This window comes from Alternaria atra (genome assembly GCF_907166805.1).
Source record: "Alternaria atra isolate CS162 genome assembly, contig: 21, whole genome shotgun sequence".
Taxonomy (NCBI): domain Eukaryota; kingdom Fungi; phylum Ascomycota; class Dothideomycetes; order Pleosporales; family Pleosporaceae; genus Alternaria; species Alternaria atra.
Window position 1 is genome coordinate 6,054,369 of NW_025091319.1, and position 26,195 is coordinate 6,080,563.

Genomic DNA, 26,195 nt, shown 5'->3' on the forward strand with positions numbered 1-26,195 from the left:
TCAGTGCCTTTGGAGATAGCACGCGTTCGCTCAGAGCGTTTGCTATATTTCCTTTGTTGCTACCTTTCGATTATTATTATTCTTCTTCTTCTTTCTGGTGCGACGACGATACCCATTATACTATTACCACTTTCACCTTTCCAGCGGCTAAGATTGCAAAGCAACGATCTGTTACGAACACATAGCGAGATACACATGCGCGAGACGAGGGAGGAGCGTTAAACCTGTAATTTCTTTTTACATACAACAAGGATGGTAGCTCTGTCCACTATGGTGTACATGCCTATTGTCCTTTGCGAGCCTAATCAAATCTTATCGCTCTGAAGCTGTCGTCACCTGCGATCTCTCGACTTCTCTTCCCTGTACAATTTTCTTGAGCTCCACGTTCTTACCCTGGCCGACCGAAGCTGCGCCGTTGACCGCGGACCACCCCACACTGACGTTGTGACGTAGCGATTATCGTTACATTCTTCGTCAGCCGCCAAAGTTAGATAGCTTTGTTTCGACCGTCTCCATCGCGGCAGATTGCTCTTTGCCTGCCCCATCGAATAACATTCCAGTGTCTTGGCGCGCAACAAGCATTTGGCACGCTATCGCCTCCGGAAATTACGCTCTCTCCATCCACACACAGGGGGTTTGAACAGCAACGTACGGCTTGCACCAGCATCAACGATACATATTCGCTGAAGGACTATGCAAATATTGCCGTCGGTTTTGCGTTGCCAAACACTAAGTGCGACAATGTTGACACGGTGTTTGGTACAACTGTCAGCGCATGGGTGGGGACCCCTGACACGCGAGTAATTGAGGGGGCTGGCGGGAAGTGTGAGTACGGTAGCCGATACCGATAGCACATGGGTCCGACCCAAAGGATTGTGTACCCGGGACTTGATGTCATACTGCAGACAAAGACTCACGAATCACGACCATGGTACACCTACAGAAAACCGATAAGTCAGACCGAGGAGTAGGGTCCGGAAGATGCGTTGGCAATTATAGAAGACGCGTCGAATGAGAAAGGACCGATCGAATCTACTTGCTATGGTCCACTGCTGAGCCGCTGCCTCATTCAATCGCAGGTTATGAAACATCAATCCATCATACAGACTGTGGCTTCAACGAATAGTCTACGGGATGTGCAGCTACCAAGCAAGCGCTCATGCAAGTGTGGTCTGATGCAGGGAAATGGCACATCTGAGAGCATTCGGAGACGAATGTACTTTACAACCGAGACCATGCATATGGAGAGCCTTCCGGTACTGCCGTCGCTCCGCTCGCACTGTGCTCGAACAGGAGGGCCGCGTTCGTCAACACGACGGAAAGCTAGCCGACATGCTCCAGTATGTTTGCTCGGGGTACTTTCGCCACCTCATGTGTCGAAGCAGAATGCATCGCGGACCCCGAAGACCCTTCCTTCCAATGGAGTCACGGAATAGAGGTGCAACATGAACTGGGGCCGAATACACAACTATCTAAATGGCCGACCACTTACCCTTACCACGCTGGAGTGAGGCGTTCTAATCATAGTGACTTTTTGTAAGGCCACCTCGGAGAAGCGTTATGCGGCAGCCAATGAGCATGTTGGATCTACAGAGAGATCGACACATTGTGTACTCAAGCGAGACGGCAAGTGGCGAGTGGTGTGGCTGGACCCTGGCCTTCGCCACGAACTGCGGGAACGCTGGCCTGTGCGACATGGTGCAACGCTCTGGCAGCTGACGCAGGTGTCATGCGGGCACTGACGAACTGTGACTCATGACATACTGAGGATTTCTTCTCCCTATCACAACATATAGGACATATTCACGCAAGTTTACCGAGACGCAACCCTAAGGGACTTGCACCGCCACAGGTAGGTGTTACGTACTCCTCACAAAGGCGTTGATCACTTCACATGCCAGAGTGCTTTACTAATAACAAGCACAATCCTATTTCCAGAAGATTCGGCGACATATCAATCCTGCTCGCAATCTAGATTGTTGATACCCCGCTTCTGTCGTAGGGTAAAAACATCAACCGTAGTTTGCAGATCCTAGCCCATATGGATACATATGTCCTTTTGCTTAATCTGACTCTGCAGCGCGCTTACCAGACGGAACGTCTCCGACGACTTAGAAGAAACAGAAAACAGTGCACAGCCACGGTGCTGAAACAGCGATGAATTGGTGCTCTAGATGGGCCTATTCCGGCATCTAGTCTTCGTACTGCGTGCATTGTGGCAACTTCCACCTAGGCGTGAAGCAGACTAGGATAATTGTCATTGCTGTTACGTTGAGGGTAGGTACTACGGTTTGTGGTAGTCCGACCTGAGGTTTGAGAAGTAGTCTAGCTTCATGAGACGGATACACTTAAACATTTTTGAAAGGTATCAGGTGATTCTTGTAGACGGTCAAAAAAGATAGTGTAGGTTTGGTACGCATCTACGAACTAAAGCATCCGGAAGACTACCGATGCAGATTCAAATCCCGTATTCTAAGAACCACTAACAGGACCATGTCTTTCACAACAAATTGGCTATACTATCGGACCGCAAAGAATGCAAATCTCAAAGAAAAGCCCCGTGTATTGCGACATCATATGCGAATCTATTATGCATGATGAAGTCACCAGATGAGGATGAGATTCTGCGTGGGTAAAAAAAAGAAGAAGTGGGACCAGCAATTTCAGTACCAACTGCCTTTCGGATTTGGATAAACTAGCCGCGACCAATGAATGACCATGAATAGCTCCCCTGTTCGCAACTCGTTCACGAGGTGCGCACGTGCGTACTGGGGCGCTGACCTGTCAACCCAAATTACCGCGAAAATCAAAGATCGCAAACTACGTCAAAACGTTTGTATGAACTGCTGCTCCACGATGACTTCATATATGCGGTCAGAAAAGGCCATGCCTGATCATCCGGCAAGTGTTTCAAGCTTGACAGACCAAGCGTGCACTTGATGGAGATCCAGCACAATTCGGCTGTATCCCCCCACAGCTCGCTTCCCACAGCCCGGTACCTGTAAGCAGCCCAGCACTTGAGCAGCTTGAGATCTCCCACCCGCAGCACAGCACTGGCAAGGCTACGCGCGCAATCGCGATCGCATCCTCCGGCAAAAATGGCAGCAGCACCTAATATCCCTCGAATGAAGACGTTGCGATTGGGATCGTGGGTCATCTCGTTTACAACTGGCAACGAATCAGTGGCCTGAAGAGAGCTGTCATGCGCATAAGCCTCTGACGCACGCCTGGAATACTGCCGGTTGGGCGGATTGGATAGAATCATTCTGTGTACCTACAGGAGCCACGTTGATGCGTCTGCATCAGCACGGTGTGCATGTTACAATCCTACGGTGCGTTGCTGCAAGGGTATCCTCAAGGTAGTCACCTGCGCGGTACTTGATTCTGACAGTGCCCGAAGGGGTGTCTCCATCAGGCAGTCCACTTCGGATCTTTGGGACACATACGGTACTATTCTCATGCATCCATTACTGCTTTTTCCAAGGTTCTTTCTTCGATCTTCGAAGTCGAACATGGGGGGCTGGTAGTTGAGCGAGGTCCTGTTATGCTTTTTCTTCAGCTCCTGGGCATATTGAGTTTCGGACGGAGGTTTCCTGCTACCCATGTGCTTGTACGAAATGCTTTGATCGCTTCGTTGTCAGGTTCTTTCGGCGGAAGCGCCAGGACGGGAAGATCCCCCATCTCATATCAGGCCATGTTATTGTACATGGTAACGTTACCCTTGAAATCCTTCACGCATGAGCACGTGCACACCCAAATACCACCGCTGCGATTAGACCTTCTTTTGTACTTCTTTTCCGATGTCCCAATATCCCCTATGTTCCTCTTCGGACCAGTGACTCCGATGCTCGGGTCATTGGTTCATTTGGGATGCTGCACTGACGAAAGGTGATCGGAGGCGTTGAGGAAAAGCCGGGTTATCCTGACCCAAAACCTGGATTGTGGACGATGTGTTGTGCGGGATGCAGTGGGGGCCGCAGGAGGCGTGTGTGCATATGTGGAGCGAAGCGGAACCAAGGTATTGATATTACCGAAAAGGAAACGTACGATGTCGGATTGTATACCGAACACGATTGCACCGCCACAGGTCAGATATTCTTTGTAGACATGGGTGAAAAGGGATGAGTATACGAGAGGAACTTAGACAGGGCTTCGGATGATGCATGCTTGAGGGGCTATATTCCTCGTAACGAGATCAACCTGTCTAAAGAGTTTGAGTGTGGTAGTCGATTGACTGTCCATAGTGGAGCAACTGCAGCTTCCTCGTAATAGAGGATATAGTAATTACGCCCTAGTGCTCTCAATCATCCAACTCTCGTCCAAAGTCAATCAACCTAAGCTTCCTTGCATCTTTCGGATGGAACTGCGCAATCTTCGCCCTGACTAAGAACCTCGAAGCCGCAGAGTCTCTCTGGAGTTGAAAGTATGCCTTTCCACCTCCCGGTCCCATCAGAGTAGCAAACAGGTTCTCAATCAACTGTCGCATCTCCGCATCTGCAGCTTCGGCCTCTGTAGGCGGCTCTTCTTCCTCTTCTCCTGCTTCAAGAGTAACCTTCTTGCCCCAGATTTGGTCAATCCTGCGCTGTCGTGTATTGTCTGAGGCTGGCTTCTTGGATGATTTCGGGCGCCCTTTCTTTGTGAAGCCGGCAGCAAGCGTATTATCTTCTATATCGAGCATGTCGCCTACTACAGGCCCGCCAAGCTCCTCTGCTGCGAGCATACTGGAAAGGTAGTCGTTGATGAAGTCGTTCATTGCCTCGCCCAGACGCTGCATCTCCGCGTCGTAGTTCTCCTTCTTTGCGCGCTTGGCTGCTATTAGTTCTAGTGTGAGTTGGGCAGGAGTCTTCTGTGCACGGTCTTGATGCTGAGAACGGAGTTGTTCGATGCGATTCTCCATTGAGTGAGTGAGAAGTTGGGCATCGCGTAAATTGGCTTTTTCGCGGCGAAGCGTGGCTTCTTTTGCGTCGAGTTTGATTTGAGTGCTGGCGATGGCCTCCTTGGTTCCTTGGACATTCTGTTGAAGTGTACGTGCTGCTAGTAGTGCAGGCAGAACTGATCCTTGGGTGGGTAAAAATGTTGCTGTTAGCTTCAAGCGTCTATACGCGTCTTTGACGGCGATGAGTTGCTGCAGTTTTTGGCGCGGATCTTCCGATGCATAAGCGGCAGCCGCTATATCAACCTCTGGTTGGGATCGCAGCTGTCATATGGTTAGCACGACTCTACAAAAACGCGTGTTCGGCATATCACCTTCTCAAGCGCGGCCTGTTGTTCCTGCACGCGTGCTTGCAGCTCCTTCACCGTCTGCTCTAAACGCGCCTCAGTACTGGACGCGTCAAAGTCTACAACATCATCCTCCAGCCCACGAGCTTCTTCTGCATAGTCCCGTATCTTTCTGAAAGCCATGCTCTGTGATTGCGCCATGTCTTCAATAGGTCGGCTGTGTGTTCTGGTGTGGTCCACCGAATGTCGCTAACAGACCCGTGGTGCCTGGTAAGGACAACGTCACCCCTTTCAGTTCTGTACTCACTGCAGTTCCCACTGCACCACAAGAAATCCAACACTCCTTCACTCCTTGTGCTGCCTGCGTTCTCAGACAAAGTCGTAGAACCACACGTGACGCGCCAAGACTTAGCGCCGATCTCCCCGCGATAGCTCCCATTTTGCGTCGTTTGCGCTTCCTCCTTGCATCCAACCACCTGCTGCTGCTCTCGACCATCGCCAATAGTCCCTTCTCCATCACCGTCTCCACCCCTTCTTCTAACATTGCTTTCTTGTTTGAGAAGGAAAGCGTGCAACCTCGAGCTCTCCCATCTGAGACGCCGGATCGTTGTCGAGAAGGTTTGACGAGCGAGCTTTCTTTACTTGGGCCAGTTTCTTCCTCTGTCGACCTCACCTCGTCCCAAGAAACACACACCCTTTCCGACTCTCCCGCTCCATCACAAGCACCATCATACACGATTCCTCATTCCCAGAGGCATCCCTTCTCCGACCACTGCACCCTCTGCACGCTCCAAACTCCTTCAAGCTCCCGGCGACCTTACATCCACGCACCTTCACCGTACTGTCGCGACTCCTTCCACCCACCCTCACAGCACGCTTTCTTTCACGGCCCCCGCTGTACATAAAGTCGCAAATAATCGAGATCAATTGAACAAGTCTCAACTTCCCGTTTGAGCGCTCGTCGACTGTGAAGAGCGTGCATACCCGTTTTCAAGATTCAAGACCCACAACTCATACACAGAAAACATGTCTGCATCACCCACCATCGCAGCTTCGTCGGCCAAGCGACCGCTTGAAGAGCCCTCCTCGCCTACCGGACCCAATGATCAACCCGATGCCAAGCGCCCTGCTCTCGACAAGATGCTCAAGGAGGAGGCACCCAACCCAGACGATATCGATGTTGCCCAACCAGTCAAGGCTGATGATGTTGCCACTGAAGGCATCACGCAGGAGGATGTAAAGGTGGTACCTGAAGTGGCCGAAGCTGCTGTTGAAAACGGCGCCGAGACCATCCAGACGGATACTGTTGTCCCTGACGCTCCCTCCATCCTTGAGACCCAGCCTATCCAGTCTACATCCGGTGCTAACGGCCGACCCGTGAACCACAACCAGCAGGTGGACGAGACCAACTGGTTACATGTGCGTGCTTGCATTGGCACCAGCGAGGCGGCTACCATCATTGGCAAGGGCGGAGAGAATGTGACTCAGATCCGTCGTCTGTCTGGCGCCAAGTGTACCGTTAGCGACTACTCCCGAGGCGCCGTTGAACGCATCCTTACTGTAAGCGGCCAAGTTGATGCTGTGTCCAAGGCATTCGGCCTCATTGTGCGCACTCTCAACCAGGAGGATCTCGAGACCCCTTCTACCTCCACCTCCAAGGCGTACCCCATGCGCCTTCTCATCCCTCATATCCTCATTGGCTCTATTATCGGAAAGGCTGGTGTCCGCATCCGTGAGATTCAAGAGGCATCTAACGCTAAGTTGAACGCATCTGACACACTCCTCCCCAACTCTGGCGAGCGTTCGTTGATCGTTCTGGGTGTTGCTGACGCTGTGCACATTGCTGTGTACTATGTTGCCCAGACTTTGGTCGAGCAGCTGACCGAGCGATTCGGTGGACCCGCCGCGTCTCAATATGCGACCCGTAGCGGTATGGCTGCCAACGTTGTCCCAGGCGGCATGTCTGTTCAGCCATACGTTCCCCAGCCAGCTGGAGGTCAATACTCTCACCCGCAGAACTTCCGTCGTCAAGAACCACCCCAGCGAACCCCCGCTCATGGAGGATATGGTGCTCCCCACATGCATGGACAGCCTCCTCAACAATCGCCATATGGACACCCTAACATGCCCTACGGAGCTGGCTCGCCTAGCCGTGGCCCCTACGGAGGTCCTGCAGCGCCCACCCCTTACGGTGGCCATCCTGCTGCAGCGCCCGTTGCGCATGGTGGTGCTGCTGCTCCTCATGCAGCAGTTGGGGGTATGCCCGGTCAACCTCTTACCCAGCAGATTTTCATCCCCAACGACATGGTCGGTGCCATTATCGGCAAGGGTGGTGCGAAGATCAACGAGATCCGCCAACTCAGTGGTAGTGTCATCAAGATCAACGAGCCCACTGACAACAGCAATGAGCGCCTTGTCACCATCACGGGTACACAAGAGTGTAACCAAATGGCGCTATACATGCTGTACTCGCGACTTGGTTAGTAACCCATCCAGACCCATAAGATTATGTAACTAACCATCTGTGCAGAATCGGAGAAGCATCGCATCTAGTCGCGGGGTGTTACGAACCTGATATCACTACCGCATGGTTTATTGGCGGTCTAACAATACTGTGAGCCTAAGCTTGCTGTGTTTTCGGGATGCATGTATACATTGGCGCACGGCGTAGTGGTGGTATGCTCGCTTCCTTCATTGTTTCCTGGGCATGTACTTTATGTACCTTCTTTCCTTTCTCTCACTGCTCTCGGCGGGCAAGAGCACCGCTTCGGATGAATAAGCGATTAGGGGTCTGATGTACCTTGTATCACTCTACTGGTCTTCCGCTGCCGATCTATATGATACTCACATACCTGGTAATCTATCAAAAAGCTTTCTGACTTCATGACTGGATTTGTGCATTGGGTTGTTGTGAGTTCTGTGCTGATGTGTTGTGTGCGAGTATGTAGGAGCTGCGCGACTGAGCCCGTTGAGTTTTACAGTCTAGTCGATGTGCGGATGAATATCAAGGTCCATGGATATGAGCTTTCGAGACTCTTGAAGCTATGTAGCAGCTATCCGCTTCCGAAGTTTTCGTAAGATGTCTCTCTAACGTGTGCAAGGCCTTTGTCCAAGCTTATGTTTACACCTGGTAGATGACAATACACTCTTCGGTACTTAACAGGAACATGTTGTCGAGTTATCGATCTTCAAATAGCATTACAATGCCATGGTCATTCTGTCAGAGACTATTCATGTGTTCCATGGCATCGGCGAACAGATCATGTAAGCGTATTGGATACATCCATATCTCCATCCATATGAATCTCTAGACGCGATCTCCTCAGTTCCAAAACGTGACCGTAGGTTTGTGCCGAGAGCAACGGCAGTAAGGAGGTTATAACCAATAGTAAATCCTGGAACTGAGTAGGTCGCGTCTAACAGTAACTCCACACTCTCTTCCTTCCTGACCTTGGCCCCCCAGTCGGTTGTGCACTCGGTACGCTGATTCCGGGTGTACCAAATTAGTATGTTTCTCACATGCAGTTCGTACAGGTACACTTACAGTGACGTTCAGACTGGAGTTTGCATTGTCGTATTGAGGACTAAGCCTGACTTCCGTCTTCGTGTTTCCTGAGTTTCCGTCACTCTTCAAAGACCAATCATCGAGAAAGGCAAGGTCTTGATCCCAGAGAAGGTCTTTCATGGGAGGTTCATCGTCGTCGACTACATGGTGGGTGGGCTCCTTCCTAGGCTTCTTCTTCTTCTTCCTACGACGACGCGGATGGTGGGTGAAGTGAGATATACTGATGCCTGTGGTTGGTAGATACCATCGCCATCATGCTCCGAATCGGCGCTGCTTGTTAGGATTGTCCTAGAAAGGGCGGGGGCCTGGATGAGCATGTTTGGCTGGTTGAGAAGTTGGTCGAGCAGCGTATGGAGAGAATGGATTGGGGTGAGAGGAAAAGGGTATCTGTACGCACTGGTTCTTCAAGGATTTGCTCTTCTCCTTCAGCCATTACGCTAGATTCTAAAGTACGTAGGTAGGGAAACGGAGAGCCATGTAGCTTACGCTTTTCACTGCTGTACTGTGCGTCCCCTAGCTGAACTAAGTGCCTTTTAGTGACTGACGATGAGTCCCGTGTTGAAGTACTTCTCCACGTGTGGCAGCAGTCAGTCACATAGTCCTCCCAACGTCTCAGTTGTACTTTGCCCTTGTCAGAAGAGTAGTTAGGAACGCCTCCAATAGGTGATCACTGTGGAGAGAGGTCGACTTGAAGACGTCGAAAGCTCAAGACGGGAACGTGCGGCTTGTACCTGGAAAGTCACAATTGCAATGATACGTGCAAAGCACTGCACTGAATGCGAGCTTATTGGCTCTTTATGATAACATTTTACACTTGCTATGCCGAAGCGTAAACACCTACCACGCTTATATATGCTGCAATCAGTGAGCAACTCGCACACTCCTTATCGAATGTCACGCCCCTACGCCAAACTGTTGCCATTCTATACTCCCCTCGCCGCTTGTACAAGACACTCAACCTAAGTAGTGGCGGGTGCAGGTGCGGTAGCAGGGTCGGTGCCCACAGGCGCAGCTGGTGCAGCACCCGCAGTGCCCTCGGTGGGAGCAGGAAGTGCAGAGTTGTCAATGGCATCGTCGCTCTTCTTGGCCCACTTGGGCTCCTTTGCCCACTGGGGATCCCACCAGGGACCCGCATCGCTCAATTGGCAGCCCTTCTCACACTCGCAGCTTCCACCGAACGCCTTGGGCAGGTTCTCGGCGGGGACCTGCGCCAGCAACTCCTTCTGGTATCCGCTGCCGAGAACGTGGATCTTAGCGCTTGTAACAGGGTCGAGGAACTTCTTAACCACGCTGAAGACGCCTGAGAAGCCCCAGGGGGCGTTGATGATGTACATCTTGCCCATGCGCTCGGGGTAGTAGTTTTGACCAATCTGCGAGACGGCGCCTAGGTAGCCGTACACGGAGGTAGCCTTGCCGATACCAACACCCTTCAGGTCCATGATTGTGCACGAAGTCTCGAGGAGGTAGCCAGACTTGCGGGAGCAGGCAGGGAGACGGGGGTCGGCCATCTTTTCGTATTCGCAGACAAGGTTCTGGATCATACGGTCTTGGGACGTGATCTTGTTGAGTGCGGTGAGGTCAACGTTGCCGAGCTGCTCGATGTAGAGCGGGCGGCCATCCTAAGATTTGCGTCAGAGGGTTTCTTCGTTGGATTTGGGCCGGGTTCTGAACTCAGGTAAGAGCCACATACCTTGTCTGTCTTGTGGTAGTACTGGGGGTAGTATTGGAAAACCTCGGGCCGCTCCTTGTAGTCAAAGGTGCGGACCAGCTCCTCAACGCCGACACCAGCGTACTCGGCCCTCCACTTCTCACAGTCAACGAACCTGGTGACTGTCAGTAATGCGTCCCAAGTATCCATATACACTCTCCTCGTGCTGGTTATACGCACATTTGCTTGGCAAGCTCGACGTTGAACTTTCGCGCGCGGAGGAATCGCAACTGTAAATTGTTTAGCTCGAGGGCTTTTTCACCGCCTTAGCACCGATGAGCATACCAGAGTCAGAGTGTCGAGGTTCTTGGTGTGACCAGACTGCTCCAGTTGAGTCCTTAGCTGGAAGACCTGGGCATCTTGCTCTGGAGTTGTGTGGCCTGGGTGTCCACTTTGGGCGGTGGGAGCAACGGTAGGGTAATCGTAGTGGTCGTACTTGGGGTCGAGCTTCAGCTCGTTACTTGCAGCGGCAGCCATGTTGTTTAGAATGTGTGAGAAAAGAGGTCGCTCAGAGGTTATAAGGAGTTGGGAGGTAATTGCGTGTTGCGCGGCCTGGAGGAAGTTGTCGACGAGCGCGGACGTCGATGTTGACCAAGTGGGTCCAGTTCGCGGCGGTCAAGCGCCCCCGTCTAAGACCCTTCCCCTCATCTTGCAATTGGGCTGCTTCTTGACGGCTCTTCCCAGCGAATTGCGACCACTGACACTGCCTTATGACGGCATCTCTGGTTCACGTCAACCGTCAACATTTTACTCGGTCATGTTACACCACACGTACATTGGGAGCATGTTGAACGGTAAAACCGTCGTCAGACCTGCTAGGAAGCAGGCGACAAGGCCTTTTTGAAGGACTACCTAATTGATACATTGCAGAAAAGATGAACGCAAGAAGAACCCAGAAAATAGATCAAAAAGCCCATGCCGGAAAAACACCAGCCGCATACAGCTAAACGCTTCGCACACCGAAAAGAGAGTAGTGGTCCTTCCATCGTCAGGCTACCAGGAAACATGTTCCAGACACTGAACAACAAACATGATGTGAGATTCGTGTACTAACCGCTGGCATTGCTCATACCTCCCAAGATGATCAGACCGCGCACCGTCTATCGAGCGATTCACCCGCCGTTGCCAAACCTAAACTTCCATCATGAAGCCCGCAAAGGACGCGAGCGGACCATAGCAACCGAACACCGAGCAAATGACGCCTGGAAAACGACGGAGATTGCTGCACCACAAGCCTATTGACATGCCCGGAGGCCAAATGACGTCAAGCCGTTCAATTCCTTCGTTCCCGGCTTGGCCCAAAGTCGACTTCGGACACCTTCTTCGCCTCTTTCCGGTTCTTGACAATGTATTGCGCGTACAGAGCCACGTGATCACTAGGGAAGTGGTAGTTGGGGAAACCCGGTACCCGCTGGAGGTAGCCCTTGTCGATCTCACCGAGCAGGCCAACCACCTGCAGTGTGTTTGTCGAGTACCAAATATAGTCCAAAACTCCTTGGAAGTGAGGCACATAGTTTGTGAACGCCAACTCGCCGATGGATGCGTAGCTGGACTTGAGGCTGAAGGGATGGGATATGCCGTCTCGTGTGAAATTACCATACTTGCGGTTTCCCAGATCCACGTGAGCATTCGATACATTGCCGTGTGTGATAAGATCGTAGACACCAGATGATGGCATCGAGTTGAAGTCACCACATAGCAAGACGGGGATGTCGGAAGGATCCGAGTATTCCTTAGAAGGTCCTGGCTCTTGCGTCGGGTCGGGTTCTGCCCCTTCTTCGCTGTCGCCATTTGTGAATTGATACACCACCTTGTTTTTGCAGGCCGGGTGTTTCGTCCACTGAGTTGCAAGCTTTGTAATACCCTCCATCAAGATGGCGACTTGCACAAGCTTGACATCCTGGAACGCAGGGTTCCAGAAGACGTGTACGTTTCCGACGATGAACCTAGATCCTGTAGCACGGTTTTCGAGGAATGCAACCACTCCAATATCGTCTCGAGGCATGACACGGTTGAATATATCATGTTCGCCTTTCATGTCTGGACGGTTGATAGCAGTGTTGGCAAAGTCGATGAGCTGCTTGTCCAGCAAGATATACCTAGGGAAGTCAGTAATGGTCTGCATATGAAGATATGAATGTCAACTTACTTGCTGTTCTTGTAAAAGATAGCACACCCATCGACAAGCTTGGCTTCCCTTTCTGCCATGGTACGTGCTCTTGATTTCGGCCAGAACACTCCCTTGTAGTCGTTATGCGCCAGTTCTGCTCGGAAGAACTCATTGAAACTGTCTTGATCGATCTCCTGCAGACACACTATATCTGCATCGCGCTCGCGCAGCTCAGCAAGAATGAGCTCCCTACGGCTCTCCCAAGCTAGTGCCGAGCTTGGCGTGTATCCATACTGCGATTGTGTACAGTATTTGTCGCACAGGATGTTGTAGCTGAGCGCGCTCACAGTCTCTTGGTTCGTGTCCTGGATCTCGTCGAGAACAATCCAGTCTCGCTCTGGTGGTGCCTCCGGGCCTGGGGCGTTCTCGCGGAAGTGTTTGATGAGTTCCGTGGTGCCTTGTTCCATGATGATCTGTTTCAGATCGTCCGGAATAGGGTTGCCCTCGATTCCAAGCACCTCCAGCTGATATAGTGATCCCAGTTCATACGGCAAGTTTTCAATGTGATTGTCAAACAGGAGCAGCTGCTTCAGGTTCACTAGCATGCCAATCTCCGGGGGCAGATATTGCAGGTTGTTCAGGGAGAGATCGAGGTGAGTCAGGTTCCGTAGTTGTCCGATCTTCTGGTGCACGTAGGTGAGCTTGTTGGAATTGAGGTAGAGTTTTGTCAGGAAGGTGTAGGCGAACAAGGCGGGCGTGATGACTTTGAGGTTCTGGCCGCCAAAGTCGAGAATTGTCCATATATGTTGGTCCTTGGCATCTTCCACCCGCTGGGCAGCAGGCCTGTTGCGCTCTTCCTTGTCCGTCTCTTTTTGCATGCCATTGTTGGTTCCCGCTACGATGCTCTTACTAACGCTCGGGTGGATTCTCGCGTGTGAATGGGCCTGCGTCATCTCACGCGCTGTCTGGTGCAGTTTCAATTGCTCTTGCCAGTGTTCGGTGGGCGGCTTGCTGAGCCCGCTGTGGACGCTATTGGGTGTACCGTTCTGGAGATGCCCCGGCGTAAAGTGGGGCTGAACATTGGACATGCCCCCACTCGAGATGTTGTGCTGGTGGTTGAACTGGCTGACGTGGTTGTTTCCGGTAATGTCATGGTGCTGCTGGTGGTGTTGGTGCTGATGTTGGTTGTGCTGGTTGTGTTGAAAGGGTTTCCCCAGGTTCATCTGCTGCATAAAGTTCTGGTGCCCAGCTCGCCCGTTCATCATAACGTTTTGGCCCTGGTGCCCATGGGCGTTGTTGAACATGCCGAACTGCTGCGGAGACGACTGGCGCCCGGGAGATCGCGATGGCGAGGGGGTGTCGGGGTTGGGGAAAGGTATGCGGGCGCTAGATGTGGGCGACCGCACTCGGCTGGAGAGGTTGCGTATATTCTGTGCGTGTTGTGGATAGAAGGTATTGCCGGTTCCCCTGGGGTAGACCGAGTACTCGGCCATCTAAGGGAATCGCGGCGGTGGATGGGTGGGTTTCCGCAGGCGGCTTTGCGTATGGAGGATGAAGGGCGCGGGTTTTTATGGCGAGTGAGGACGTCAGGTGGGAGGAAGGGCTCGGGCACGCGATCTTCTTCGTTTTAACATGGGCGCCCGAATGACTCTCCGACATGAGCACGCGCTAACAGACGCGGCACCTGTATACCATGTATCGATGCCCCGGCGGTTCGCGAGTGAGGGTGATATTGGAGCGGGGACTCGATAGCGAGCGAGGGCGAGGGCGTTGTTGGGGCAGAGGCGTGTTGGTAATATAGGCCTTGGGCGCTTGGCTCGTATTGATATCCTGGCGGGCTTGTATTGTTCTGGAGCTGTTAGTTGGTGTAGCGGGGAATCGAAGAGGTTGGACGTGGAGCTTGGAGAGGGCGGCAGAAGCGTGTGGAAGCGGCGCACGTACGGCAGCTGAGGATGTCAAAGGGAGCGCAGGAGGGCAATCGGTCTCAATTATACCAGACAGACTGTGAGCGGGTCCAACTGCGGCGCTGTGAAGAATAGAGAGCGTAGTGATGCGATACGTGAAGCCCAGTCGAACCTTGCCCGATGCATGGGGAGCGCCGCTTAGCGGGACACGTGACATGGAAGCGTCGATCCACAGCCATGAAACTGTCCATCAGTTTGTTCGCGACTTGGCCTGGATCGAGCGCACTGCAACGGTAGTGGTATACATTGCAACCTTGGAACGCGTGCAGAGGGGTCCATACATAGTACGGAAACATGTGCTTCTTCTATGCAGGCGGGTTCCCACGCGCTTCAACGTCGGTTCCCTCCATGGAGTTGGTTGCGTGGTAGTCGTAGCTCACCTGCAGCCCATCATTGTATGATTACATAGATAGTCCCCCCTTGATCCTCGTATCCGTCGTGCACTGCATACACCCTGAGCTGGTTACTGCTAGACCTCGGGCTTTCCCCACGCTGGAATATCACCTGCAGGACACCTTCGGCTGATGCCGCGCTCCTGCAGACGAGCGCCACATCACCAAAAGCTGCTCGTTCGCGGCGCTCGCACTGCCCGCGATGTGTATTGCCATAGGGAACCTGGGGATTCACACAGCCGCAGCCGTTGATTGGAGATGTCTCCTCGGCTGGCCTGGCAGCTCCTCACCTGAGCTGCCTTCCCACAACCGGACCTGGGCCGAACCTACATTCACACATACGCGGCATGCTGGCACCATTCTCTGATCCCATTTCTCTCCTGTCGAGCACTGCTCCCCCCATCACATCCGCTCCGTCGTCCCGCTCATTAATTGCTGACTCGCCTACACGTGCTTATCAGACGACTAAAGGCCGGCCCAATATCGCGCTCCCGCTAAAACAGTGGGGCAAGGGTAGGAGTAGACTGGATAACCTCGAGCACGTTTCCAGGTCGTCTCCATGGGTGATTGGCAGTTGGCAAGAACACACTGTTGACGCTCTGCCTGAGAACCTATCTAGCTAATCTGAACCTCAGTATCGCTATTACGGCACCAACGCCACCAGCAGTCCGCCCATACGCCCCAAGACTGTCGAAGCAAAGCAATGGGATCTGACCACTACAGACGCTCTCGGTAGAACCATATCTGCGTCCTCAGCTTCTGCCTCGTCAGGCCCACGCACCCACTCAGCTAACAACATGGATATAACGCGGGGCTCCATGTCAAGCAGCTCCACCCAAAGTGCCCGAGACGACCCCGGCGTCCCCTCCACCGAACCCTTCATACTGCGCCATGGGCGACGCTACATTCGAAGCGCTCAGGGATATCCACTCCCATGCGACCTGCCCGAACTACACCGTCAAAACCTACAAACCCTCCTCGCGACAGCCGTCTTCGGCAAGGCCTTGGGCTCGACCCCTTCATATCCCCCGAGAAAAGTGTTGGAGATTGCATGTGGCTCAGGATACTGGTCGGCCGTGTGTCATGAATATTTACGTGGTATGTATTGGTAATCCCATAGGATTGTGGGTTGCGCGGTCTTCCGGGCGCCCCGCAAAGTCTGCACAGCTATCGTTCAGAGTTGACCGTAAGCAGAACAGGGCCACGAAGACGTTTCCTTCACCGGTCTCGACATCGTCAATCTCGCGGGAGATTTGCAACGCCAGGGCATCGATTGGAGGTTCGTGCAGCACGATCTGCGCAAGTTGCCGATGCCATTCGATGATGAGGAATTCGACATCGTCGTGATGAAGGACCTGAGTATGGTGATACCCTTGGGAGTGCCGTCGCAGAGGATACTCGATGAATGTACACGAGTCCTCAAGTCCAAGGGCACATTGGAGATATGGGAGACGGACCACATCATCCGATCGATCCAGCCACATCCTCCACCTCCGCCGGGCAAGAATCCTCAAGAGTACGCTTGCGCCGAGTCAACCGGGACGTTCCTGATTTCACATACTACGCCCTTTACCGATGTGCAGAACAGATATCTCCAAGACTCCAACTCGTGGATTCAAGAAGCGCTGGACCGACGCAAGCTCTCGCCAACCCCTTGTTCCCGTGTATCGCAGATCTTGCTCCAGGAGACGGAAACTTTGTGCGACATGGACAGCCGTAGGGTAGCCATTCCTCTTGGTGAACCACGGTGGGAGCGCGAAGCTGCGGGCGAAACGGTAAAGCGGCGTGGAAGCGAGGCGGGAAAGCTCAAGAAGGGAAGCGTGATGCTGGAAAGCTCGATTCTGACCAAGGAACAAGCGGCACTGAGACACACGGCGTTGCTTGTCGTTATACAACTGATCGAGAGTCTGGAACCCCTACTCAAAGAAGTCAGCGGAAAGAACCAAGAGGAATGGCAGCGTTATTGGAACTCGATGATCAACGATCTGCTTGAGCAGAAAGGTGCCTCGAGCGGTGAATGTCTGGAAGTAGGCATCTGGTGGTGCAAGAAGGTGTAAAGTTCAACGGGCGTACCTTGTCTATTTGTGATATCCCGGTCTACGCAAGGCCACCGTCGGCGAAGTGTTGGTTATTCTTTTGTAGCGATTACGCGAGTTTGTCGTAGCGCTGGCGCAAAGCTCGATAACGCTTCAGATAGTATCTGGATCAAGTTAGGAAGAGCTTCCAATCGTACTTGTTGAGCTGTTTGGACGTACAGTGCTTCGATTTCTAGATGACGATGTATTTAGCCTTGTGCTGGTTAGATCAGTGTTCAGACAGACTCACCTTTCTTCACATATTCCGCCCTCTCGATGCCCTGCTTGATCTTGGCTTCGTCTGTCAAATGCTGTTGACTCGCAAATGCCTTGTGCAGACGTGTCCTGAAGTAATCGTATCCCTGAGGATATTCCCGGCCCATGAAAAGCAAATCTATGTCTCATCAGCCCACTCGAGCGGGAAGAGCCTCGGGAGTGAGGTAGTTTCTGCGCACCCTTGTATATCCGGATGACCTGGTGGCGAAGAGCGGGATTCGGGGAAGTCATTTTCGAGTTCGTAGACAGACGATGTATCGTATTAGAGAGCGTCGATTCTGAAGGCTGTCAAACGTCAATCGCGTGTCTATGAGCTGGGATGCGGAGTAATTGTAGCAAACGCTCGGGCCCGCATTCCTGACGTAGCGGCTGGCGAACTTGTGGATGCAGCAGATAGCTTTGGAGGAAGCGGATCCTCGGCTTGTCTTTCCCATCCGCATCCTCGGAAAGAAACGCCCTAGCTCTCAAGGTCTTGCTACAACCGTTTGTAAATACCAACGCGTTTGATCTCTCATTGGCCCTTACATTTAGCAATCATGAGTATTGTGCGACCGTGGGGGCGCTCAGCGCTTTTTCGTTCTAGACCTACATGGCTAGTTGTTCCGGGCATACAGAGAGTTCCTTACGCGCGGTATCAGTCTACTTCAAGCGGTACGTAGTTTTGGGATTATGCTTCTTGTTAGGCATATTACTCTTTTCACAGTCCACAACTGCACCTGAGTTCTTAACAAAACGAGGGGCACATGATTTGCGAAACACTGCGAGACTACTAGTCACAATCTACACAAACTTCACCTATCAAGTCAGATATACCGCCATACGTGCGAAGCGAAGGAGTTTGTTCTGGGAAATCACGGTAGCTAACTAAAAACTTGACTCAGAAGCACCTGCCACTGCAGCTCTCAGCCCAAGATGGCTATCCGACGTGCGAACACGCATCGGAAAGTGCATCAACTTCGGAATGAATCCGGCACAAATCGAGGAGGCTGGTTCAATACTTCAGGAAACTGCAGTAGACTGTAGGTTCCACACTAGTATGTCCCGACTGGTTGAACGTTGATTGAAGTTGTAAACTACAGGGAGAGAACTCGTAGCCGGTAGTGAAGGATTCCTCACAGGCAAGCAATGGCGAGGTCTCTACCGGCAAGAGGTGGTATGGGGAGAAATGGTTAGCTTTCTGTCCAAGCATATTCATGTACGACTGCTAATCCAGAACCTGGATGCGTGTAGGACAGCATGGTAAGACATCCCCAACACATGTATTGTGATCAATGCTGACAGATGCAAAGGGTACTTCCTTCCATAACTGAGCCTCAAATATATAGCTCTAATCCGGAATAGGTCACGTCAACAATGTCATGTACAACCGGTATGCGGAATCGGCTAGAGTCAACTGGACGCTGAACTTTGCGGCGAGCGATCCACAGCATAAAGCGGAGTGGATGGAACTCATGACACCGAAGAGCGTTGGCTTAATTTTGAGAAGCATCAAGACAGACTACAAGTTTGTGAGTATTGCACGCTATTCGGCATCGTTCACTCGACTCTCGAGACATTCACTGATGAAGACTTAGCCCATGAAATGGCCTGACAGGTACGACCGCCACTATGAGCTACAACACGCAATGTCGATGATTAATAAACTTTTCAACAGGATAACTGTGCTCCACAAACTTCGAAATAACCCAACTGAAGATACCGACCACTTCATTCTAGATGTCCTAATCCTCTCAGAAGCACAGCGTCGTCCAGCGGCGCGCTGCATCGAAGATATCGTTGTATACGACTACCGAACAGCCAAAAAGTCGCCCTTACCACCTTTCATGATCCAGAAGTTCCAAGAGACGTTCAGGCTGCAAGAGGAGGCCAAAGAAAAGAATAGCAATAGAGTTAGAGTGCTGTTAGACAGGGTTAGAGAGCTAGAGAAGAGTAGCTGGGATAGACCGGGTGCTAAGGAAGACTTTGGTAGTGCGAATCAGTAGACCATGGGTATACCTGCGAGAGAATACGATATCAGACCCTGAACGTCTATACTTCGGGGTATACTTCCGAGTTACAAGATTGTGTCCTGATGCCTGATCTCCCCTGGCTTGTGAAAGTGTCTGCCTCGGTACTGCGAAGCTTCCGGCAATGCTCATCGATGAAAACACAAGTTGTAGAGTGGGATTGACTAGCGGCGTTACATAGGTATCGTCATATCTCTCATCATCACACATTGTATCCCTGCAGCTGCATGAGCGGAAAACACGCGGGGTTGCTCACGTGTCCGAATTCGGCGTATGGCAGTTTGATACAAGTATATCTCTGCAAGCGATATGGGAAAAAGATAGACTATGGATGTATCCACAGCATGGCGTGATTCTCATCACAGTGATGTACACTTGGTGGGATGTTCTGATTACCTATTGCAGAGATCTGCACGCCCGTTGCGCGCGTGATATTCCGGCTTGCCTCATTTGCCAGTCAGATGGGCTGCGATTGGCGTGGTTGGGTTAAGCTTCACGCCGGCACAATGCAGAGGGCGGAAGAGGGTCATGGATGTGCAGGCGGAAGGCTTGCGCGCTATGCTCGCCTCGAGGGAACACAGATTGATGAAAATGCTCCGACCACTTTGGGATACCGATGAAGACCCGGGTCAGCATACTCAGTAAAATGTGGCGTAACATGTTGCAGGAGCATTGCTGTACATGCTCTTCGAGGGTTTCCAGGATCATATGTTGATGGACAGAAACGCTCTATACGCGTATGCAGATGGTAGTGACGGCAACGTGAGTAATAGCGTCGGCGGGGTTTGCCCGCTGCAGAGACTTCAGGGCATGCGGTGAACAGACAAAGCGCGCCTTTATTCGCTCTTGGAGCTTGCTATGGCTCAGGGGGGTCCTGGCGCACGCAAATGAGCAGGTAAGCTAAAGAAGCCGGTGCAGGCTAATTGGCTGCCCCAGAAGACGTGTTTGTCTGGCGATGCAGCTGTGCGATATGGAAAAGAAAGCATGCGGAGGATTTATGTAGACGACGGCGAGATGAGGTGCGAGAGAGGCGAAATGGCTGCCGGAGAAGGACAGGCGGCGCTTCGTTTCCCAGGTAGACTGCAACCATGGCCTTCTGGTCGTGGTCAAGATCGGCATCATGAACTGGAATCGGACACAGTTCGGCTGATCTGCGTGGCAGCAAGCATCAAGATATGCTGCCCGCGTGGTTGTCATGAAGCGGTACAAGCCGGGCACATGTAATTTTGCCGCCGGTATGGTGCGTCGAGAGAGGGAGATGTGGTGTGCATGTGAAGCGGGCGGTCATGGTGAAACCACGGTTCGGGCATCGCAGAAGACGTGGAGCCTCGGAAGACACAGGCAAATCAAAGCGCAGGTGCATCGTGGCTTGTCAGTGCTCTGATCGCGCCGTGGCCCACTCCCGCAGAGGCTTGTGGTCGGGTTTTCTTGGTTGACTTTGCATTTGACGTTTAGCACTTGCAAGTCTTGGCAACAAGCCCATCCGGCGGAAGGCACGACTGAGCAGGCGCAGGGCACCTTCCACGTTCCCCTACAACATCTCGCCCAGCACACGACAGCCTCACATCTCCCCACCGAGCAGCGGCTCAACATCTTCCAGTCCTGGCTCGTCCTGTGCAGCAGTCGAGTCGCGCCAGGGAGAGGTTTGCCCGCTTGCACCCGCACCGCCGTCTATGGTAGCGAAGTCGAAGAGGAACGCGGCGCACGACAAGCGACACGAGAATGGCCTTGCGGCCCCTGGCAAAAAGATCACCAAGCAGAAGAGCAACCCGCAGCTTAATGGCCACGCCAACGGGAAGACTCACGAGCCCACGCCGCCTGTCCCCAGCCATGTAGACACGACCGAGATGACGCAGCCGGCCAGCGCTCACGATCCCTCAGCACCGGGGTCGAGTGCCCACGTCAACACCATGGCCGCTGCACCAAATGGCCGAAGCGGGGAGCGCACGCGCGCAGCATCGGATGCCTCACTAGACAACACCGTCGAGGCATGTCGCTCGTACGACAATGGCACTAATGGGCCCTTTGATCCCATGCCCTCAGCTCTCCGCCGCGCCGACACCAATGCCTCCAAGTCGGCCTCCATCTCCATGGCCAGCATGCTCTCGGTGCCCGCCACCATTCTCACGTCCTGTCCTCTGCGGGACGTTCTCGCCATCCTCATCATCCTCCTCCAACTTCCCCCCACCGTCCTCACCGTCGTACAGTTCTTGTTCGCAACGCTTACTTTTGTCCCGCCCCAGGCCGGGACCCCCCTCTCCGCTCTCTCTGCCTTTCCCTCCTTCACCGACATCTTCCAGGGCTCCGGCGGCACGCCCTCGCTCTTCACCACAATCATTGCCGATACCGTCATATTGCTTATATGGCTGCTGTTATGGGTACCTGCGCAGAATTTCTTTCTTGATCTTGCACAGGCCGTCATTGCAATAGCCCTCGGAGGTGCCGCAGCCGGGAAGAAAGGCACGACCAACAGCATAGTAATATGTTTTGTCATTATTCTTTCAAGCCACGTCTTCAGATTCAGGCCTCTTCGGCAACACATCGTCCAGTTCCTCTGGACGGGGCTCGCCCGGGGAGGCCTTGAATTTTTGACGAGCCCGCCGAGTACGCCAACTTATTTGGAAAGCTTCTCGACCCCCCATGGATGGCCCCGCAGCCTCCTGGGTATTCATATTTTGGCCCAAGGCGTCGTTCGTATCATTCGACGCTCTCTGTCTCGACGAGAACATGCGACCTTACCCACTGGCAAGAAGACAGACCCCGAGTCTGGAACCCTGCAACGCTCCAACTCCACGAACCTCGATCCCACTGCAGACGTGCCCAACTCCTCGAGTACCGATGGCCGCCCACCGGGGCCGTCGCCCGCAGTGCTCAAAGACAAAGTGAGCACGGGTAGGAGAAAGAGGAAGCAAGCTACTCATGTTCGTAGTCAGCAGCCGTTTTGGGCTGCACTTGCCAGTACAAAAGTTACAGTTTTAAAAGAGATGGAAAGTAGCCGGGCGGCTAACGACGCCGACGAGGCTAACGCAAAAGACGCAAATCACATTGGAAACGCTGTTTATAGATCGGAGGACGATCGTGTTTGGATTTCAGAAGTCGGCTTTTCCGACATTTCATTTCGTGTTAGTTTATCTGGTGGAGCTGGCCTTCAAGAGCAGGACGATGAGGATTCCAGTGTCGGGTCTGGGATAGACAAGTCGAAGCCGTTCTACATCCGCGTCAACGGCGCTGACTGGAGCTCAACCCGCATCCGACAGAGCGAGCCTGTAGGTTTCCAGGGACAAGAGGAAACGGGCTACTGGGTAGGAGAAATATTTGGTCTGACGGCTCTCTCGAACTACTACTGCGAGTTTGTCCGGACCAACGACAACGAAGTCTTCTACTCAGCGAGTCTTATTACCTCGGCCAGCCCAGTGACCGAACTTGGTAAGCACAGCAACTCCAGTAGCCTTTCTATCCTAATGCGTACCCCAGCTTCAGCCTCTATTGCCTCTCCACCAGCGCATCAGACTCTACGACCTTCTTCGCCGACGACAACATTAAAGAACTCGATTGCCGCAGCCGACCAGCAACTGCAAGAGCAGCGCAACCGCCTGAAGCGAAATAAGAAGGACCACAAAACAGCCATTACCAACATCAAGAAAGAGGTGGATACACTGGGCAACCGCCTTGCCAACGCCGGAGGTAGTGACGAGCGCCAGCGCCAGCGCGTCCTTCAATTTACACAAAACATCCGTCAGGCTGAAGACGCTGCCGCCGAGTTTGCCGTTCAAGCAGAAAATTTGGGAAGCATTCCTGAAGATGAGGCTAAAGAGGCTGCAACAAGGAAGGCAGAGTGGAAGAAGGAGCGTGACAACAAGAACGCTGTTGCTAGCGAATTCGACAAGACCAAGGAGGAGATTGAGCGACAAGTGCAAAGTGTCGAGTCCGATATTTCTACTGCCTTTCAGAAGAGGGAGCGCCTTCAGCAGCGTCAAACCAGGCTCAACGAGCAACACGATCGTCTCGTCACCGCCAACGCAGAAGGCTTTACCGCGAAGCAACGAAGGGAGCAAGAACGCACAGCTTTGCGAGCACAGCGTGCTGAAGTCGAGCACCAGTACCGGAGCAATATTAACGGCTACGAAAGGCGCACTGAGGAGCAGAATGTCTCTACCAGTCAAATTTTGCAGACCGTCCAGCAGTACGAAGAGCTTCTCCTTCAGCAAGCGCACCAGCACATATCGGTTCCTACCACTCCCGAAGGCAATCTTCCAGGCACGACCATGTCTCCCTACAGCAACGGTCTCTCCAGCTTCACGTTTCCATCGATGCACTCGCACATGAACGGCACTCCTGGCTCCATGCGCGGTGGTCGCGGTCGCTCCTCGTCGATGCTCTCCAACGTCTCTGGATTCACCGATGCTTTCGACGAGCCCACAGCTTCAGGCACTTACGTTCTCGGCAACCCCTTCAGCACTCCTGGTCCAGTCAACGGCCGCAATCGCAGTCACGGCAGTGGCAGCTTGAGCTCAGGTACATCCAGTCAGAGTTCGAGTCAGCGAGATCCGTTGAGTCCTGTTCAAAGCATCAAGCCGATGATGGTGCGGAGCCCCACCAGTGGTAGTGGCAATGGTCTGATGAGTCCGATTGGCACTGGCAGATGAAATCGTACACGATTTGCTCTTTACGTATCTTTAGGTAGCTTTCCAATGTGATACTCGCGTTCTTTTGGTGTTCTCATCTTAAATCTCTTGCTCTTCCACAATTGCAGTGATGTCCCTGTAAGAAGATCTTTGGCATGAGAAGCATTCCTTCATTCAAGAGTTGATACGTTGGGCATCTACATCTCTTCGACGATGCGCTCCAACCTCGGACTCCAGCCTCCTTTGCCGTTCTCTAGGCTTTCACTCTTATTCTCTATCTCGTCATCTTCGTCCATCATCTCTCCTACTTCACCCACCCCGAGAACAACATTGGGAATCCTCCCATGTTTCGTCTTCCAATCACCCGTCTGCATACAAACACCTATTCGGCACCGTCTATCAGCTGCCATTGACGCACTATCCTTCCTCTAACCATCCCCCATAATCCGTGAAATTCCCGAAGCAAATAGACGAGAAGAAGAACAATGAAGGGAAAACATACCAATAACCCCACCCATTCCCCTTCTCAAATCTGCCAACAAACGATTCGCTCCAGTAACGATATCCGGTTGGTTATCCCCGTGGCTGATTAGTGTCCAGGATGTGAAGGGCGAGGTTGGGGGGCCCGTGTAGAGGATTATTGCTACACCGAAGCTGGTTTGTGATTCCTCTCCAATGTCGTTGCCGTTGTGAGTGGAGTAGTTGTTGTTGTTACTAGTGGCGGTATCGTTGGACATACTGTACGAAACTACATCATAGACCTTCGATGCGTCTTCTGACCATGCGCCGTAGAGGGGTGTGGCGAGACTTGTGATTTGGGATCTTAGGATTGAGAAGAGTTGGTGTTCGAGGAGTTGGGTGGCGTGTGTCGACATAGTTGCTTTGTTGAAGTTGAAGGCTGGTCTGATTAGTTGGGTCTGGGTAGTATTGTTTATTAGCTTTGAAGCTGGGCTCAAGGTCGTTTTGCGAGTGTTTGATGGGCCCGATGATCAGAGTGGAGGTGAATGTGAAGGGACAACATGATAGCACCAACCCGTATTTTGAGGTCACCCTTTTGACAGAAATGGCCCACGTGCAACGACGCTTATCTTTGCTTTCGCTTACCTACTTGACTGGGGAAGTAATCAGGATACATATGGAAAACCGTGTTTGACCAAATTCGCGCCTTCCTGTTCGAATCCATCTCCTGACTACCCACACAAATCCTTTCTCTGTCCCCTACCCCAACGTAGCCTCGCCTGTATAATCTGCGCAGGACTCCAGCATCCAAACTTCTTATGCGCCCCATCCGGTCGATAATCCGGCTGCTGACTTTCCTTCACCCTTTTTGCTGCTCCCTCCATAGCCATGGTATGCCAAAGTCCCCCTTCCGCTATCCTCTCGCTGTACAACTTCCACAACCTGGGCATGTACACCACATCCTGCACACAGTAGTTCTTGATTGTATCGTTCAGCGGCCTCTTCTCGAAGACTCTGTAGCTGCCTCCACGTTCTGGGGCAAACAGGTTGGTGCCTGCTTCTTTTGTGGTTTTCCAAACTTGCAATTGAGCGGCTGTTATGGAGAGGCGTGAAGCATTGTATTCGATGCATTTAGATAGACCGACGAGGTACTCGCGGGAGCCACGCGTAGTGGTTGCAAGTTCCATGAGTTGAAGATCGTGAATGCAGGAGAGGTTGATGCCGTAGTGGGAGAAGAGTGCATCAGAGTCATTGCGTACATCGAAGAAGACTTTGGGTACAGTGGAAGATTCAAGCAAGGACTTCAGCGTCGTAGCAGGGTCTCCGGCGTCCTTTGTGAGGTCTTCAGGGGCTGCTGCGGTCGTGGTGGCAGGGGTTGAGAATGCACGCGTACCCAAAGTGTGGACGTCGATAAGGTACACTGTATCCTTGGGCGGTACATACAAGGTTAGTAGAGCGACCGTACCATTTCGACTGAGATTTGCGCCTTCGAGATCAATGTACAGGCTTGGTGGTGATGTGGACAAGTCCATGAGGGCTGCTAGCATGGAAGCGAGATCTTCTGAAGTCGATATGAACATAATCGGAGGCATGGTTGTGGTTTGCTGAGGTGTTGTGAGGCCAGTATAGTTACCAGTGGATGATATACACTTATGTCAGGCTGAGAAAGAATGTTTGATGTTTCTGGATACGACGAAATGAGGAGAAGAGAGAAGGAACGAGTAGGTATGGATGACTAGACGGTTGTAGAAGGCTTTGGATGATACTCTCAGGCTCCAAGGCTGCACGTTATATT

At 52.5% G+C, this 26,195-nt stretch overlaps 9 protein-coding genes across 9 annotated transcripts; 4 read left to right on the top strand and 5 right to left on the bottom strand.

The window, feature by feature from the left end:
- Positions 1-4,300: 4,300 nt before the first annotated feature.
- Positions 4,301-5,421, bottom strand: ALTATR162_LOCUS2451 (uncharacterized protein; the record flags this gene model as incomplete). The annotated part of the gene is made up of 2 exons (XM_043310057.1): positions 4,301-5,197; positions 5,248-5,421. 2 exons carry the CDS (start codon positions 5,419-5,421, stop codon positions 4,301-4,303), a joined length of 1,071 nt encoding a protein of 356 aa, XP_043165992.1.
- Positions 5,422-6,246: 825 nt separating this feature from the next.
- On the top strand, positions 6,247-7,704 carry ALTATR162_LOCUS2452 (uncharacterized protein; the record flags this gene model as incomplete). Its single annotated transcript, XM_043310058.1, has 1 exon — positions 6,247-7,704. The coding sequence occupies one exon, from the start codon at positions 6,247-6,249 to the stop codon at positions 7,702-7,704; it is 1,458 nt and encodes a 485-aa protein (XP_043165993.1).
- Positions 7,705-9,744: 2,040 nt separating this feature from the next.
- On the bottom strand, positions 9,745-10,970 carry ALTATR162_LOCUS2453 (uncharacterized protein; the record flags this gene model as incomplete). The annotated part of the gene is made up of 4 exons (XM_043310059.1): positions 9,745-10,404; positions 10,476-10,608; positions 10,674-10,723; positions 10,779-10,970. 4 exons carry the CDS (start codon positions 10,968-10,970, stop codon positions 9,745-9,747), a joined length of 1,035 nt encoding a protein of 344 aa, XP_043165994.1.
- A 796-nt stretch (positions 10,971-11,766) lies between these two features.
- On the bottom strand, positions 11,767-14,096 carry ALTATR162_LOCUS2454 (uncharacterized protein; the record flags this gene model as incomplete). The annotated part of the gene is made up of 2 exons (XM_043310060.1): positions 11,767-12,592; positions 12,643-14,096. 2 exons carry the CDS (start codon positions 14,094-14,096, stop codon positions 11,767-11,769), a joined length of 2,280 nt encoding a protein of 759 aa, XP_043165995.1.
- Positions 14,097-15,756: 1,660 nt separating this feature from the next.
- ALTATR162_LOCUS2455 (uncharacterized protein) lies at positions 15,757-17,016 on the top strand (the record flags this gene model as incomplete). Its single annotated transcript, XM_043310061.1, has 2 exons — positions 15,757-16,057; positions 16,154-17,016. The coding sequence occupies 2 exons, from the start codon at positions 15,757-15,759 to the stop codon at positions 17,014-17,016; spliced, it is 1,164 nt and encodes a 387-aa protein (XP_043165996.1).
- Positions 17,017-17,104: 88 nt separating this feature from the next.
- ALTATR162_LOCUS2456 (uncharacterized protein) lies at positions 17,105-17,541 on the bottom strand (the record flags this gene model as incomplete). The annotated part of the gene is made up of 4 exons (XM_043310062.1): positions 17,105-17,159; positions 17,215-17,227; positions 17,285-17,428; positions 17,490-17,541. The coding sequence occupies 4 exons, from the start codon at positions 17,539-17,541 to the stop codon at positions 17,105-17,107; spliced, it is 264 nt and encodes an 87-aa protein (XP_043165997.1).
- A 730-nt stretch (positions 17,542-18,271) lies between these two features.
- On the top strand, positions 18,272-19,292 carry ALTATR162_LOCUS2457 (uncharacterized protein; the record flags this gene model as incomplete). The annotated part of the gene is made up of 4 exons (XM_043310063.1): positions 18,272-18,329; positions 18,390-18,536; positions 18,652-18,818; positions 18,885-19,292. 4 exons carry the CDS (start codon positions 18,272-18,274, stop codon positions 19,290-19,292), a joined length of 780 nt encoding a protein of 259 aa, XP_043165998.1.
- Positions 19,293-20,989: 1,697 nt separating this feature from the next.
- Positions 20,990-23,962, top strand: ALTATR162_LOCUS2458 (uncharacterized protein; the record flags this gene model as incomplete). The annotated part of the gene is made up of 1 exon (XM_043310064.1): positions 20,990-23,962. One exon carries the CDS (start codon positions 20,990-20,992, stop codon positions 23,960-23,962), a length of 2,973 nt encoding a protein of 990 aa, XP_043165999.1.
- A 1,169-nt stretch (positions 23,963-25,131) lies between these two features.
- ALTATR162_LOCUS2459 (uncharacterized protein) lies at positions 25,132-25,992 on the bottom strand (the record flags this gene model as incomplete). The annotated part of the gene is made up of 1 exon (XM_043310065.1): positions 25,132-25,992. The coding sequence occupies one exon, from the start codon at positions 25,990-25,992 to the stop codon at positions 25,132-25,134; it is 861 nt and encodes a 286-aa protein (XP_043166000.1).
- Positions 25,993-26,195: the final 203 nt, after the last annotated feature.